The 16,608-nt window shown below is 44.1% G+C and overlaps 1 protein-coding gene across 2 annotated transcripts; it reads left to right on the top strand.

Annotated features, from left to right (window-relative positions):
- Positions 1–3,903: 3,903 nt before the first annotated feature.
- Positions 3,904–11,636, top strand: LOC102489003 (protein FAM205A-like). 2 transcript variants are annotated; one of them, XM_006143220.2, is made up of 4 exons: positions 3,904–4,099; positions 5,825–5,870; positions 6,401–6,461; positions 7,724–11,636. In XM_006143220.2, exons 1-4 carry the CDS (start codon positions 3,956–3,958, stop codon positions 11,460–11,462), a joined length of 3,990 nt encoding a protein of 1,329 aa, XP_006143282.1. In that variant the 5' UTR covers positions 3,904–3,955; the 3' UTR covers positions 11,463–11,636. The 2 variants fall into 2 exon arrangements, with proteins under 2 accessions (XP_006143282.1, XP_006143283.1); XM_006143221.3 differs by having other exon boundaries at positions 4,034–4,086.
- The last annotated feature ends 4,972 nt before the right edge of the window (positions 11,637–16,608 follow it).

Below are 16,608 nucleotides of genomic sequence, written 5' to 3'. Positions count from 1 at the left end.
GGCGTGACCATCCCCCCTGGGGGGTGATTTCTCGCTTTCTGTCTCTATGTCTCTCTGTCTGTCTGGCAAGCGCACGCACCCTATAGTGAAAAACCTCTCAAAAAAAAAAAAAAACTATTTGGAATCAATACCACTGTGCTCTGTGGGAAAAAAGAAAAGCCTATTCCTTTTGCTCTGCTGGAAGCTGGAGGGTGCAAGGCCCTGTGTAGTAGTAAATAGAATTCTAGCTTTTTCCTCCTTTCTCTGTCTATAGGGCCCAGAGATTACACTGTATCTCTGTGTGATTATGGGCGGTTAGCATTTACCAACATGTATCTGTCTACTTTCTCTTGTTAAAAAATAATAAAAGAAAGAAAAAAAAAAAACATGGTTACAAGTCAGCAAAGAGTGGGTTTAAGAAGTCTGAGTGGGTTAATTGGACATTTTGACAATATGGCTTCTCTTCTGGCATGTTTAATTGTGATGTTTAATGAACATCCTTGCAGTTTAAGATAGCACTTTTGGGACCAACTGCTGTTGGTGTAATGACTATGTCACTGGACTCCCATGTAGTTGACTGCTGTTTGAGTCCGGTGGCTTAAACTCACGCCAGGCGCGTGTGCATGTGTGCTCAAGATCCTGAGAGGAGAATGGAGGAGAAGGGATTGCAGCGTTGACATCCCCCCTGGGGAATGATTTCTCACTTTCTGTCTCTCTGTCTCTGTCTTTCTGGCAAGTGCATGCACCTTATAGCAAAAGCCTCTAAAAATTAGTAATAATAACAATAAGAAGAAGATAGAACTTTTAAAAATAAAATTCTCTTGGGGCCAGCAGATGGCATAATAGTTACATTGTTGGACTCCCATATTGCTGACCATGGTTCAAGTCCCAGACCTGGGGTCTTGAAAACCACGCCAGGCACATATGTGTGCATGCCCAAGATCCCAAAAGGAGAATAGAGGAGGAGAGATCAGCTATGTGGGGGGATGACTTCTCACTTTCCCTCTCACTGTTTCTGTCTTTGTTTCTCTCTCTCCCTGGCAAGCACATGCACCCTATGGCAAAGAAAAAGAAAGGAAGAAAAAGTGAAAAAAAGAAAAGAAATTTCTTTCCTATGGGAAAAAAAAATTAAAAATTGGTTCTTGAATCATGTGAATTAATCATGTCATTTTTATAAAATTATTTTATTCGGGACGAGCAGTTGACGTAATGGCTATGTTGCTGGACTCCCATGTAGTCGACCATGCTTTGAGTCCCAGACCCGGTGGCTTAAATTCATGCTGGGCACGTGTGCATGCATGCCCAAGATCCCGAGAGGAGAATGGAGGAGAAGGGATTGCGGCATGACCATCCCCCCTGGGGAGTAATTTCTCGCTTTCCATCTCTCTGTCTCTCTCTGTCATTCTGGAGAGCACACAAGCCCTATAGCAAAACTTTCTCCAAAAAATCTTATTTTATTTAGCTTTATTTATTTTACATTTCAATTTTTTTCTTTAACAGGAGTGAGTTGTGTACAGGGGGGTTAGATGCTTTATAGACAAGGAAAAAAACTGCACTAGAACCAACTTATTCATCTTCATCATTTTCTTCATCTTTATCCTCTTCCTCTTCTTCCTCATCTTTTTTCACTTTCCTCATCTTTTTCCTCCTTTTTCTTGCTCTTTTCAGCCTTGACAGCCCCCTTTTTTGCTGCATCACGAGTTCCTTTAGCTCGGTATGCAGCAATATCCTTTTCGTATTTTTCCTTCAGCTCAGCAGCCTTCTTTTCATAAGGCTGTTTACCATCTGCAGCAGTGTTACTCCACACCTCTCCCAGTTTCTTTGCAACATCACCAATGGACAGGCCAGATGTTCTCCTTTGATTTTTAGGTGATACTCAGAAAAGAGCAAGAAAAAGGCCGAAGGAGGCCTCTTGGGTGCATTGGGATCCTTGAACTTCTTTTTTGTTTCCCTGTTAGGAGGGATATAGGTTTTCATTTCTCTTTCATAATGGGCCTTGTCCACCTTTGCCATATCTTCAAACTTTCCTTTCTATTAGGAGACATGGTCTTCCACCTCTCTGAGCACTTCTTAGAAAACTCTGAGAAGTTGACTGAAGCATCTTCTTGTGCTCCTCCCGGCAAGTTTGCACAAAGAATGCACATGATGACATTTTGCCTGTTGGCTTCTTAGGATCTCCTTTGCCCATGTTTAGTTATCTTTCCTCCGCGAGGCACAGAGTCGCCCAGTGCCCGTCTGGCTCTCACTTGCCCCAGCACTGTCTCTATGGAGTTCAATGTAGCATCTATTTATTTTAATTTGACCAGAGAGAGACAGAGAAAGTGAGAAAGCAAGCCACCAGGTCCGGGACGTGAACAACAGTTGGGCATGTGGGAGTCCAGCACCCTTAGCCATCATGCCACCTGCTGGCCCCAGTCTTGTCTTTTAAACTAGATTTTTAAGTGTATTGCGAGCAGGCAGGCAACATGCCTCAAATGTCTTTGCACCCTTGATACCACCAAGCTTAGGGATCAGCACATTAAGTGCCTACCACACCAGTGGAGTGGAAGGCTGGATGCTACAGGAGGGAACAAATAAACTCTTCTGAGAATTTTGTTTTATTAGAGATTTTTGCTATAGGGCATATGTGCTCACCTGAGAGACAGAGAGACAGAAAGTGAGAAATCACCCCTGGGGGGTGGGGGGGTAGCCATGCTGCAATCCTTTCTCCTCCATTCTCCTCTTGGGATCTTGGGCATGCACGCACATGTGTCCGGCATGAGTTTTAAGCCACCAGGTCTGGGAGTCAAACCATTATGGTTGTATGTAACCATTATGCCATCTGCTGATCCTCTCTTCTGAGTCAAGGATGTTTTTTGGCTCTGAGACCATACCAGGGCAAAACCTTCTCAAAGATATTCAGCGTCCAGCAGTTTAGCAAAATATCACAATACCTGTGGAAGTCAAGCAGGTAACATACATGTGTAAATTAATGGGCAAGGGACCACCAGCAGATGGTATAATAGTTTCATCCCTGGACTCCCACGTAGTCGACCACGGTTCAAGTCCCAGACCTGATGGCTTAAAGCTCACACTGGGTGTGTCTGTGTGTGTGCCCAAAATCCTGAGAGGAGCTTGGAGGAGAAGGGATTACTGTGTGGCCATCCCCCTTGGAGGGGAGTGATTTCTCACTTTCTCTCTCCTCTCTGTGTGTCTCTAGTGAGTGCATGTGCCCTATAGCAAAAAATCCCTCTGAAAAGAAAAAAAAAATTAATGGTCAGAGCACAGGAGTGTTGAGTCTAAAGCCTGAACTGGAACACTGCTCTGCTTTAAAGGTTTTCCAAATCCAGGTCAAACAAACAAAAGTCCTATAGGCAAACAGCTTCTACCCAGAAATAAACAGGTCCAATCATAAGCAACAGCTAGTTTGTGACTAAGATAGGAAATAAGACAAGTTTTATTTTATTTTTATTTTTGCAAGAGGGCAAATACACTTGCTGGAGAGAGGAAGAGAGAGAAGAAAGGAGAGAGAGAAAGCACCCCTGCCCATGGGGAATGGTCACGCTGCAATCTTTTCTCTACTTCTCCTTTCAGGATTTTAGGCATGTACACACACCTGCCCGGCATATTTTTCAGGTTGGGGACTCAAACCACAAGGTCAACCATGTGTGATCCAGCCACTGTAATCATCATGGCTGGTGGAAGGGATGGAGAGTGAAGGGGAAGTAGAAAATAGGTACTGCTTTGTGAGTAAAGCACTGTAAGTTCCAGGCTCCATAACCTTTACAGATAACCAGACTCCCTCATCTGTAGACTGAGTCATACATAAGCTTCCCTGCTTATGAGTCAGGAGAGCTTTGTGATGCAGTCTGATGGCTTGGTTCCATCCTCTGTGAGGTGGACATGACAAAGGCTAGCACTGGAGTCATTAGGCACCACACCCTGAATAGGTAGATATAGAAATGGCTGGTCTCCTCATGCTAAGGAGGTTTAGGTCATGTTGAGCCTTACTTTTGTTCTGTGGGACATTGGATATTGCTTATATACCTATGGTTCCATCTTCATCATTCTCCTAATCATCTGGCAAGTGAGAAAGAGTTATCACAGATTGACTTTGGAACATGAAAGGTGCTGCTGCCGGGTAGGGAGACATTATAACCATAATTGAACTAATTAAGTCTCAGACAAAAAGCTTTTAAGCTTCAAAGCCTTCCCTTATGATTTCACTGACATCTTTGCCAATTTTTACCTTTAATTTTACATAGTCTTTTTCTTCTCAGAGCCTAGAAGTAATTCAGTACCAGGCCTTCCCTGTAGCATTATTTAATTGAAAATCAAGAATCTCTGTATTTGGCTTGAGCAGAGAATTTGATGAGACAGAATCTATTGCCTTGATTCTCAGATGACTTCCCAATATCAGGGATTTTTCTGGTTTGGGTCCTTTAAAGCATGTGTAAGCTGAAGTCATTTGACTATTAGAATCAAATATATTTTAAAATTATTTATTTATTTATTTTACATTCATTCATTCATTGGATATCATTACAGCATCTCATCCAGAATATACCATATATTGACTCAATCCAAGATATGACCATACATATTATCTTCAACAGATAATTTTCCATTTTGTGTTTGTTAAATGTTTTACTAACTTATTTTTTTCCCTTGATTCCCTCCCTCTCACCCTGCACCATTTCCCACCCTCCTCCCCTATCCCTGTCTTTTGTATCCACAGTTGCTTTCCATGCCTTTATACTGTCCAGTATTTCCGTTTCTGCCATAGAGTTCAGGCATTTGGTGTATATTAAGTGGGGACATACAATGCCTCTCTTTTATAGTCTGGCTTGCTTCACTTAGCAGTATATCTTACATATTTGTCCACTTTCTATCAAATGCTAGGGTCTCACATTGTTTTTTATGACTGAGTAGTATTCTACAGTGTATATGTGCCACACTTTTTCAATCCATTCATCTATTTGTGGACATTTAGGTAATCTGTCTCATTTTTTCTTGTTTCATCCTCAGTCTCTAGCAGAATTCCTGGAAACTGGATGGGAAGTATAGAGTTTGGAAAAGACTCAAAGTGAACCAGAAGCAGAGAATAGAAATGTTAGGGTTTAGAGTCTAGCAAGTGGCATAGTGGTTGAGGGCGCTGGATTCCAACATGGCTGACTGTGGTTCAAGTCCTGCACCTGGTAGCTTGCTTTCTCTCTCTCTTTTTTCTTTCCCTCTGTCTGTCTCTCTCTGGTCAAGTTAATATATATATATATATACACATACATAAAGCTAAATAAAATAATTCTAAAAAAAAAAAAGAAATGTTGGGTTTTTTAAAAAAATGATGGATTCAGGGCCAGCAGGTGGCATAGTAGTTAAAGGTGCTGGACTCCCACATGGCTGACCGCAGTTTGAGTCCTGGCCCTTGCAGCTTGCTTTCTCTCTCTCTCTCTCATCCTTCTCCTCTCTGGTCAAATTAAAATAAAATAAATGACTAAATAAATAAAGTTAAATTTAAAAAATGATGGATTGTGGTTGGTAGGTGGTGTGGCAGTTAAGGCACTGGACTTCCACATGGCTAACTGTAGTTCAAGTCCTGGGTCTGGTTGCTTGCTTTTTCACTTCCCTCCACCTTTGTCTCTCTCTGGTCAATTAAAAATAATAATAATAATAATTAATAAAACTGAAAAAAATAATTCTTTTTAAAAATGGTGGATTAGGTAAAGAAAAGGTAGGCTAGTGTGTAAAATTCACAGAGAAAGATATATAGGAATGGATTGAAAAATATCCATGAACTTTGATTCCTTTTCAATGTGGAAAAGAAAATGACATCCCAGCTTTACATTCTAATGTTTTTGTCTTCAAGCGTCACCAAAAAGTGAGGCAAAGGGCTAGAGATGCAGCATCAAGAGGTAAAGTCCCAATCTCTTCTGACTCCCTTTCACTGTGGGGGAGGGTCCCATGAATCCTATCTCTATATGACCCCTAGTATCTAGCTGCTCTAAACACTGACAGTTCAAATTCCTTAGAGGAACAGTTTTTATAAAAGACTTCTATGGGTGGGAAATCAGAATTTAGAAATATTTCAATATTTTCTAACTTATTCCCCTTGGACTAAAGAGCCGAGGAAGCAGGGAAATGCTGTTAACTGTGCCATTTACCAGTTTTACAGTACTGTGGAGGTCACTTCATCTCTCAGTCTTGTTCTCCTTAAAATGGGCATCTGATGGTCCACTCACTTATAGTACGGTTGTGAAGATCAAGTAAGAATAGATACTGGAAACAAGTCATAAAGATTGTACATATCGTACATAGAAATGCACAGAGTATAGACAGTTGGCATTTTCAGTTCCTTCTTACTGAGAATCAAAGATCTCTACCTTCTTATAGGATGCCTCTGAAATTCTTCTGTGCCATGTAACACTGTCTCCTGATTCCACAGCTAGGAGACTTTCCCAGGAAGAAGCTGAGAAGCCATGGGAACTGATCTCTGTCATGAAAAGGTGATTTCTTGTATTTTGCAGTCTCTTAACTCCCAACTTTGCCTGTGATCATATCTAGGTTTCACCTAGGGCAAGGATGAAAAGAGGGATGATTGCAGCTCAGAGGGAGACATACACTGTGCAGGCTGGTTCACCAGTTGAAAGGATTACCAGGGCAGGCATGGGGTTCAGACATTTCAGGAGGGAAGAGTCACCCAGTTTTATGCTGGGCTAGGGTTCTAGAATTCTGGATTTGACTAGTGCATAATTCATAAATGATTCAACATGGAGATGCACTCAGCCGTGAGACAAGTTCTTCAGTCAAGAGAATGGATTTTACATAAAGAGGTCATCACTGTTGTGTTCTCTTTATAGCTACTCCCTTTCATGTACAAATTCTACTACGTCTGGCTAGACCCTGCTGACATTACCTCCTCTGGTTATGTCTTCAGAAAGCCAGTTCTGAGGAGAGTCCTTAGATATAAACCTATCATTTTAAGATTTCTAGAGAATGGGGGCTGACTCTGGGGCTCATCACTAATGTGCTTCTCAAGAGAAGTTGGATCCCACATGGCAGCTGAAGTTGACTTGTTGGCCTGGTAAGCCTATAACATGACGGACATGCATGCGAGAGTCCAAGACCCATTGGGCTGGAGAACTAGAAGAATGGAACAATGGTGTGGCAAGACCCTGTGGAGGGTACTCTTATCTCTCTCCCCACCCCCCATGCATGTGCTCTATCATGAATTTTAAAAATTTCTAAAAAATGAGACTGATTCCTAGTGGAAGCTGGGAACAGTGACAGGAACATCCCAGAGTCCTTAGAGTGTAGAGTTCTCACAAGGACTTCATTTTTCGGTTTGGGTGTACTGAATACTATACTTTGGCTTTCTTAACTCCAAATGAGACTAATCCAGTTCCTACCTGGTGATATTCTTGGTGATGCCATATCACCTAACCCCTAAACTCTCTACCTGCCCAAGTCCTTTTTCCTTGTTCAGCTTCCTCACAAGCTCAACTAACTCCAGCTTTCTGTCCTCCCTGACAGCCATATCCTTCCATGGGTTGTCTGAGACCTTGCCAACAAGCCCTAGACTCCCAGTCTAGCATTTCATACCTTACTAAATGCCATTTTCTTAGCAAGAAAAGTATAGGGTAGACACTCATAGGATGTAGAGCTCAGAACTTGCAGGAATAGGGGAGGACAGTACCAATCTTTAAGTTACACTCTTCCAAGGAGTCAGGTGACACTATTATTAACAGTTGCCATATTTGTATTCTAGTCAGCGCTGGCTTCCTCAGGAGGAAAGTGTGCGGCGGCTCCTATGTGCCGATCCCTGCTGCCAAACCTGCAATGCTGTGACTCAGGAGATTCAGCAATTGCTGGTGGGTGAAGACAACCAGGTGCCCACCACTTTGTCCAGAGGATCTTCTTGTCTAGAGATACTGTCTGTGTCAGGTGTGTCTTTTGAGGACAGTCTGGAGGTTTGTTCCCAGCACCCCAGAGAACATTCACCGGCGTCTGTAACCCCTACACTGGCACAATATATGGATCAGAAAACTTTAACCCAGTCAGCTGACCAGTCAACCAAGGCAGTCCGCATCCAACATTACTGGGAGGAACAACTAGAGGAGGCATATCTAATACCAGCTGTGCCCATTTGCCCTGCGACTATGGTTCCTTCAAGATTTGAGGAGCCTATGGTTCCAATGAACCAGCAGGAGATGATACAGAGCAGCCTTAACCTTTTTGAGGGGAACCAGGGCGAGCAGTCCATGAACTCCCAGGTCTCTTTGCTGTCCTTGAACCAAGAGATCACTGACCTGACACATCCCATGGTCTTGCATATGGAGTACCCTGCCCACCTGCCATTCCTCAGTCCTGAAGTCCTGAGGCTTCTTGAGGTACATGTTAAAAAATGGATGCATTTCCAGAGATGGGGGCTCCCGAGGCGCGTGGAGGAGTCCCTGAGACAGCATATGCCAAACCCACCATTGAATTATCACCCTAGAAATAACCAACCACTGTGTTTCTTCATGAATAATACTTCTCAAGTACCAGTTCATAGATTTGGGACTGTTTCCCACCAGACCTGGTGTTCATGTATGGCTGGTCAGCCTACCCAGATCTTTTGGGTTTCTGAATGGTCCATTACAGACCCACAACAAAGGCACCACAGCCAGAAAGTTCTGAACCCTATGGCTCTAGCCTTGCCCTCTCCAGTCCATGAAGTCTCAGATGGCCCCTATTCACTGCCTCAAGAACAGGTTAATGAGTCGGGGATCCACCTGCAGCAGAAATGCAGCCAGCTGTTCTGTGGCCTCCCTTCTCTGCACAGTGAGTCCCTTGTCACCACTTTCTTGGGTCCTCAAGGCGTTTCTCAGAATGAGAGCCCATACAAACCACTCTTAAAGGATCCCTTTCTCTTTAAGGAGGTCTCCTTCCTCCCCCTGCTGCCTAAAACCCCACTCCAGTCAGCCCCACCCTCTTTTCCACTTCCCCCAAATTGGCTGTCTTCATCTGATCATCAACAAGTTCAGATCAATGTCCCATTTCTGACGCTGGCTGAGTGTGAAGCCTTGGAGTGGCACCTGCTGCAGAGGCAGCTCCAGCTGCAGTCGGGTTTGCCGGATGTCTTCCGCAGAAGGCAGCATGCCCAGAGCCCCATGCAGAATGAACCCTGTGACAAAGCTCAGGCTCCTGAGACTGTGGAGACTTCCTGGCCAGGGAAGCCCAGCTCAGTCCTCACCAGGAAACTACTCTTCTTCCCTGAGCCTGCCCGTAGGCTGCTAGAATTCCACCTCCAGAAGCAGTTGATTCACCATCGCTGGGGCTTGCCCCAGAAGATCCAGCAGTCCATCCAGCTGCTCCTCTCCTCCAATGACCAGCAGACCCTGTCCTGGGGCAGCACAGCCCTCACCAGTATGAGCGTCGCTCCTTCTACAGCTCTACAGGCCAGTGAGGCCGGGGACCTGCTCTCACCAATTGTGGCCCCAGTGTTGATCCCCATGCCGTGCTTTTTTGCCCAAGCAAAGGCAATATTGAAGAGCCACATTGACTCCAAATGTGGACAGATCCTCCAGGGCAAGATCCCTGCCCAGGTATACAGCTCCTGGGACCACAGAATTACTGGGAACCTGGCAATGGCTCCCCTCTTCTGCATTCCAGAAAGCCAGCCCCTGGAACTGCAAGCAGCAAGTGACCCTGACCTACATCATCAAGTTATGCCCTGGAAGCCCATGGCCCCTGATCTGCAGCAGCAGGCCTTACCAAGTGCTGCTGCTGAACATCCTAAGCTGACCCAACCCCTGTCTGAAGGAGCCATTGAGAAACTGGAGACGACTCTACGGCACAAGTATCTGGCCTTTCTGTCAGGGCTGCCTTCTCTCTACTATGTGGCTCTCTCCAGAGCTGTGGCCCCGGCAAGCAACAGCCAGTCAGTAAACGCAGAGAGGGTACCTGGGCCTGGGCCTATCGAAATCTCAGCACAGCCCCCGACTCAGATGATCCCATCTGAAGAACAGTGTAAGAGTCCTGGGCCATGCCTTCAGGATGATGAGACTTGTACAGACATTACAGAAGATGTCCAGCATGATGTGCAGGTGGATGGAACAATGGAGACAGTGCTTCTAGAAAGCTACATACATCCTGTCAGACCCCGCTCATTCAGTACACATATCTTGATCAAGCTCAATTTTCACCTGAGAAAAAAAGGCTTAGAGATACAACTGGGAATTCCCATAAGGGCACGGGAGTCCATGGAACAAACTGCAGCAGTCCCAGAGAACATATCCACACAAGAGTCCCTTGGGGGTCTAAACAACCAGGAAAATCCACTGCTCCAAGAACTGCCCATTGGATTAGACACATCTCATGCCACAGATCCAGAGTGGATCCACTGTAAAGAACAGCTGGCCACTGAGTTGAAGGCAGTGAAGCAGAATCAAAATCAACCTGTTTCTAAAACAGTGCCCTGTGGCTCTGCTCAGTGGGCCTCCAAGATCTCTCAACCCACTGGGGATATGATAGACACCCATGTCCTTTGTGTTCAGGTGGAGTCCAGTGTGAAGAACGCCAGTGTGGAAGAACTCTGGACTCCTGAGCCCCAAAGCCCAGGCAAGAGCAAGGACTCAGCCCAAGTCCTTACACTGGCAGAAATGAGAGAGGACCCAGGGAAGCCCAAAACAGGTGGGGACCATGGTGAAGGAGATGCAGGGCTTGGGCTCTCTTCAGCCACAGAAGAACCACACGCTGAGGAAGACCATGTTCCAGTAGGGGTGCTTCTCAATAGAATACCCCAAGGCTCCTGGCGATGGAGTCGTAGCTTTCGTCTTGCTGATCCTGGTCAACATAGGCCCCAGTATCGTCCTCAGTTTAAGCTGTCTGGGCAACTCTCAGGAGTTCCTGGGAAAAAAGAATCTGAAAAAATTCTGCAAGCCAGTCAAACCAAGCCAAATGTTATCCTCAAACCTGCAAGGATTCCTAACCATGCCCAGCCTGTGGTGCCCCAAGTTTCACAGGGCAAGTCTTTTCTGGGTCAACTAATTCAGGGTAAGCCTTTGCTGGGTCAAACTTTGCAAGGTCAGGTTTTGCAGGACTCAGGGTTGCTAGCCCATACTTACCAGAAGTCCAGCCTTCCAGAATCCGGCTTGATAAATAAAATGAAATCCTTTCTATATTGTTTTAATTCCAAGACAAAAGGTGGCATCTGTGTAGAATCCATGCTCTCTACACATGAGAAAGTGGCCAAAACCAGAAATGAAAATGCTAAAAAAAGGCTGACTCCAGTCAAAGGTCCTTTGAAGAGAATCAAGACAGAGAAGACATCAAGGAACCGGAATACCCAATCTTCCCCCACTGAAAAATTAGCAGGTTCAGCCTTTCTGAATGGTTCCCCAAATAATAAGCTGCAGTTACGCTCCAGACATCATGATTCTGCCTCAATCCCAGGCCACTCCTGCCATGTCCCTCGGCATCGTCCTCAAGGGGCTTGTGCCACCCAAACAGGGAATCCACCCTAGCTCCCAACCCTTACCTCAGGGCAAAACACTGGTCTAGTCAAGGAGACTATCCAGGACAATGAGAAAAGTCTATAGGCTCCCCAACTCCTACATTCCTGGAAGAAGACTGTTACTGTAATTTCCATTAATGTACAGGTACAGCAGAGCGCCACCCAAAATATACTACTCCATATCTCTAAGCAAAGAGTTATCTGTCTGCTCCTTATATCCTCTGTACTAAGGGAAGGCATGAGGGAGGTTGAAAGGTCTTTCTCATCTAGGGAAGGAACTGTAACCCATAATTCAATTCGATCATTCTAGAGTAGTGTTACAACAGTTTGTCCTTGAGGTGATTTTGTATTTATCAATAGTGCACAACAATTATGACAGACTCACCCGCTTCCTGGGGCTACTGGAAAGATCTTTTGTAAAAACACAAATGGGAGCCCATTGTAATCCTGTTGCCTGTCTCTCACCTCCACTGCCTTTCAGCTGCATGGAATGCAGTTGCTAGAATGCAGTCTCCTGGAATGAAGAGCACAGAAGGAACTGGAGAGAGATTTATCCTTCCACCTCCAGGAGGTGGGTAGGGGGGAGGAACATGTAGTTATAGATCTGAGTATCTGGGACAAGAACTGACATTTCTGAGACCAGAGTATGATAACAGAGAAATCTACCTTAGGAGTGAAGTGTGTTGTGTGAACTTGGGTCTACTTGCCCTTGTGTGATAAAAGGCAGTGAGTTGGGCATTGAAGTTTCTGGAAAAGAACTACAAACACACAGTGTTTTTCTAATATATTTGAGCCTAACAGGTGATTGCCAGGGGTCACACCTAGCCCTACTATGCATCCTCTCTCTACAGTACCAAAGACTGGTATCTTTCCCACCACCTTCCTTCTACCATCCTTGCTTCCTGGCTATATTTTCATGGTTAGTAATGGGGCTGAACTCAGTCAGCTGAATCCCCACCCAGAGTCTTCCTAATGTCTTCCTCTCAGAAAATGACTCCTGTACTTTCCCCCACCAAAGGGTGCACCACATAAACCCGGCAGGTCCACTTCTTAGTTCCTATTTTCCTTCATTTCTTCATTATGTCCCACTGCATTTCAGAAAATACCAAAAATTACTCACCTGAACTGTTAAAAGGAAACTTTAGGGTTTTGAAAAGTATCCTATGTATTAACTAGCCACAGAAAGTGATTGGAAAAAAAATCTTAGAATAAATGCCAACCTGAGTCTCTCATAATTTGATCAGCTGGTCATAATTAAGGTGGAATTCTGGCTCCTTTGTTTCTCTATAGGAATGTCCAGTATTTTACCATTTCAGGGGAATATCTGTTTATTGTTAATAAAGATGGAGAAGCCCAAGAAGGAAGCTGAGAGGCTATCTAAAATCTATAAGCAACTACTAAGAAATGTAAGTTCCTCCAAACTATATCCTGTTCACATTCTCTTTCAGACTGAATGAAATCCCTCCTAAAAACCTGTCTTAGTAGGCCTCTTGAATAGCGTGTTATACTGAGACATGGCCAGAGTTCCCTTCTCTTACTTGTCCAGTCCAGCCTATGTTCCCACTCCACCACCAGTACGATCATTGGGTGGGTGATCAACCATCAAAAGCAATCTTAGAAATTGCGGCCACATAGTAAGACCTCTTAATGGTGGTCATTATACTCATATTCTTTTAAATCTCTTTGGGGAGGCCTAAGAGGACTCTGTAATTCTCCGGTTATCTGGGTTGGGGTAAGCGCTGATCTCCCTGGAAGGAAAACTGGAACCCCTGACATCTTAAAGAGAGCAGGCAGAACAGTTATGCTTGCTCCACTCAATAGAAGACTAAATATGAGTAAAAGATCTAGGCCATCTTCCCATTGGAAGGAAACTTCTGGCCAAAGTGGCTAGAGAATGATGTCAGGCAAAGATGATAAACATGAATAAATGGCAGCAAAAACTACAACACAAAGAAAATATTACAAAACCAAGTGTTTTTACGACCTTCAGGCCAATGTCTCACTCCCTAGAGAGGATTCAGATTTTAAAGCCAAAGTCACAAAAATATTTGAAATGTGGGAAAAAATCATCAGGGTTAGAATCCTACCTCTGACACTTGATGAGTTAATATTTCTGAGCCCTAATGTCTTCATCTGGGAAAGGAGGGTAATTATACATTGAGTCCCCAGATTTCAATTACTGTTAATGTACTAGTGATTCCCAAAGCCACTTCTCTGACCCAGTCATTCCCCTAGCTACAAACTGTACAGTCAACAGCTGGGATAAAAGCTTTATCTTGCTCCAAAGAAAATGCAGATTAATTAAAAAATTTCAAACGCCCTCCATTGCATCAAAATATTTTCCAGTGTCAGGGAATAGTATCACTATACATTTTGCTCAGACTACATATCAAGACAGAGACGGTGATTCTCAACAGGATACCAGAAGGTTCCTAGGGATAGAGCCATAGTTTTCATCTTGGGGTCACCTGTCAACATAGCTACCCGATATCACCCTCAGATTAAGCTCCCAGAGCAATCCCCAGGAAATTAGTGGGTTCTAATCTTGATAACGCTCAGGCTGACCCCCTCTTTCTACTTGTAATGACTCTCTTTGTAATTCAGTTTTATAATCTTAATTCTTTTTTCTTTTTTTGGAGAGGTTTTTGCTATAGGGCGTGTGCGCTCGCCAGACAGACAAGAGAGAGACAGAGAGACAGAAAGCGAGAAATCACCCCGCAGGGGGATGGCCACGCCGCAATCTCTTCTCCTCCATTCTCCTCTTGGAATCTTGGGCATGCATGCATGCACACATGCCCGGCGTGAGTTTAAGCAACCAGGTCCAGGACTCGAACCACGATCAACTACGTGGGAGCCCAGCGACATAGCCATTATGCTAACTGCTGGTCCCTTTTACAATCTTAATTTGCCTGAATGATTAAAATAATGTCTCATAAACTCCAAGGCCTAGGAGAATGGCTAGTGGATAATAATACCTTATTATTAGTTGAATCCTAAGTTCTGGGCTAGGAAGGCAGAGAAAGCAATTTTATACTGCTATGCAGTATGGGCTCAGGAGGAAGTACTCAACAGATAAAGAAGACTTTGAAAAGGTCACAATAAAATACCTCGAGAAGTTTCTTGCATTCAATAATTAAGGTATTTGATTGCTTACTATGTGCCAGGTACTATGTCAAACATGACAATGAACAAGACACGGGCCTTGTCCTAGCAGAGCTCATCAGCTCATGGGGTAAATAGTCTCATGTGCCCAAATTACCCAGTATACGTATATACTTAGAAGCCCAATATTCATTGCAAACTGTATAAAAATAAACTCCTGATTCCCTGCCCACCACCCAGTTACACATTTCTCACATCGGTTAGTGGTAACTCCACCTTTCTTTATTCAAGCCCAAGCAAAAGGTGTCATTCTTGACTTTTTTTCCTGCTAACAGCCTGCATCTAACACATCACTAAATTCTGTCATCTCTCCCTTCAAAAATCCATCCAGAATATGACCACTTCTTACCCCTATTACTTCAGTAGCATTATATCTAATCTCCTTTTCCTGAGACCAGACCCTCAACAGTCTGTCTTCAACACAGAAGCCTGATAGTCCTCAGGGAGTATTCTTGCTGCAAATAATGCATATAGGTAGATATAAATACAGATACATCTGTATGCAGACACACACTCACACTCACACACACACACACACACACACACAGATAGACAGATAGGCAGACAGGCATGCAGATGTAAAGCCAGGCAAAATGGATAAGATCACCAAGGAAGTGTAAATGGAGAGAGCTAAGGTCTAGGTCTAGACCTTCCAACATTGACTGGGAAGAAAATGTTCTAGCAAGGAGAGGAAACTGAAAAGGCAGGAAAATCAGAGTGTGGTATACTGCCAAGAGAATATTTCAAAGAAAAAGTGATCAACTGCATAAAACATTACCAAATGGCCAAGTAAGATTTATCTTGGCTAACTGGCCTTCAGATTTAGCAAAATGAGTTCATTTATGACTTTAGGAATCACATATTGGGACCAGCAGTTGATGTAATGGCTATGTAGCTGGACTCCCACGTAGTTGACCGTGGTTCGAGTCCCAGACCCAGTGACTTAAACTCACACCGGGCATGTGTGCTCAAAATCCCGAGAGGAGAATGGAGGAGAAGGGGTTCCGGTATTGCTATTCCCCCTGGGGGGTGATTTCTCACTTTCTGTCTCTCTCTTTCTGGTGAGCACACGTGCTCTATAGCAAAAATCTCTCAAATTAAAAAAAAAAAAAAGAATAACATATCCAAGTGAGTAACAACAGTGAAGATGTGATTGGAGTGTATTTAAGAGAGAGTGGAAGGAGAGACATTTTTAAGAATAAATGTAGTATATTCCTTCAGGGAGTTTGTTCAAAATAAGGTCTATAAAGATGAAGAAAGGCTGGGACATGGAATCCACAGAGGAATTTTGTAAAAGGTGAGACACATACCAAGTCAGATATTGATGGAAAAGATTTAGTTGTCAGGAAAAACTGATGACACAAGAGAGTGAAGGATTGCTAGTATCCAGTGACCAGTGTCTAGTAGAGTAGTGTCCTGATGTAGAGGTTAGAGAATAGAAGTGAGTACCAAAGTCAAGGGCTTAGCCCTGACTGAAAGCGCAGATGCTTTGCTTGTGGTAGAGAGAAGGAAGAGTTAATGAGGGAGGACTTTGTGGATTAAGAGAAGAAAGGTTTCCTCCACATATAAGAGAATGTCAGCAAAGACCAAGAGGGATGAGTGAGAATCTGGGAAGAGACCATGGCTGAAGCTAGGAGAAGGCTATGAAGAACTGCTAAAGTGGTAAAGTCAGAAGCAGAGCAGGATTCTGAAAGTTACCATGGCAAGTTTATACTGGGACATAAGGATTTGGTGGCAGTGTGAGAACACAGGAATGCATGAAAAGGTGGTTAAAGCTGCTGATCATGTGTATGGACTACGTGCTCCTAGAATGCTGGAGCCAGGAGAGATCACAGAGAAAGCTCTAAATAACATGAAGCCTGAGCAAGAGCATGGGGCTGGAGATGGGCAAATAGGGAAGTAACATCCTCATGCTCAGCAAAAGACCAGGGAGGATTCTGGGGTGGAAAGAGAGAACTGGGAAGCAGGAAGACAAAGAGGTTGCCTTAGGTGGG

Source organism: Tupaia chinensis, unplaced genomic scaffold (assembly GCF_000334495.1).
Source record: "Tupaia chinensis unplaced genomic scaffold, TupChi_1.0 Scaffold000093_1, whole genome shotgun sequence".
Taxonomy (NCBI): domain Eukaryota; kingdom Metazoa; phylum Chordata; class Mammalia; order Scandentia; family Tupaiidae; genus Tupaia; species Tupaia belangeri.
This window is presented reverse-complemented; position numbering and strand designations above follow the sequence as displayed.

Coding starts and splice junctions, on each gene's coding strand:
- LOC102489003 (XM_006143220.2), top strand. CDS start 3,956: ATGTTGAGCCTTACTTTTGTTCTGTGGGACATTGGATATTGCTTATAT. Junction 5,871..6,400: donor TAGAGATGCAGCATCAAGAG/GTAAAGTCCCAA, acceptor CTGATTCCACAG/CTAGGAGACTTTCCCAGGAA. Junction 6,462..7,723: donor CTGATCTCTGTCATGAAAAG/GTGATTTCTTGT, acceptor TTTGTATTCTAG/TCAGCGCTGGCTTCCTCAGG.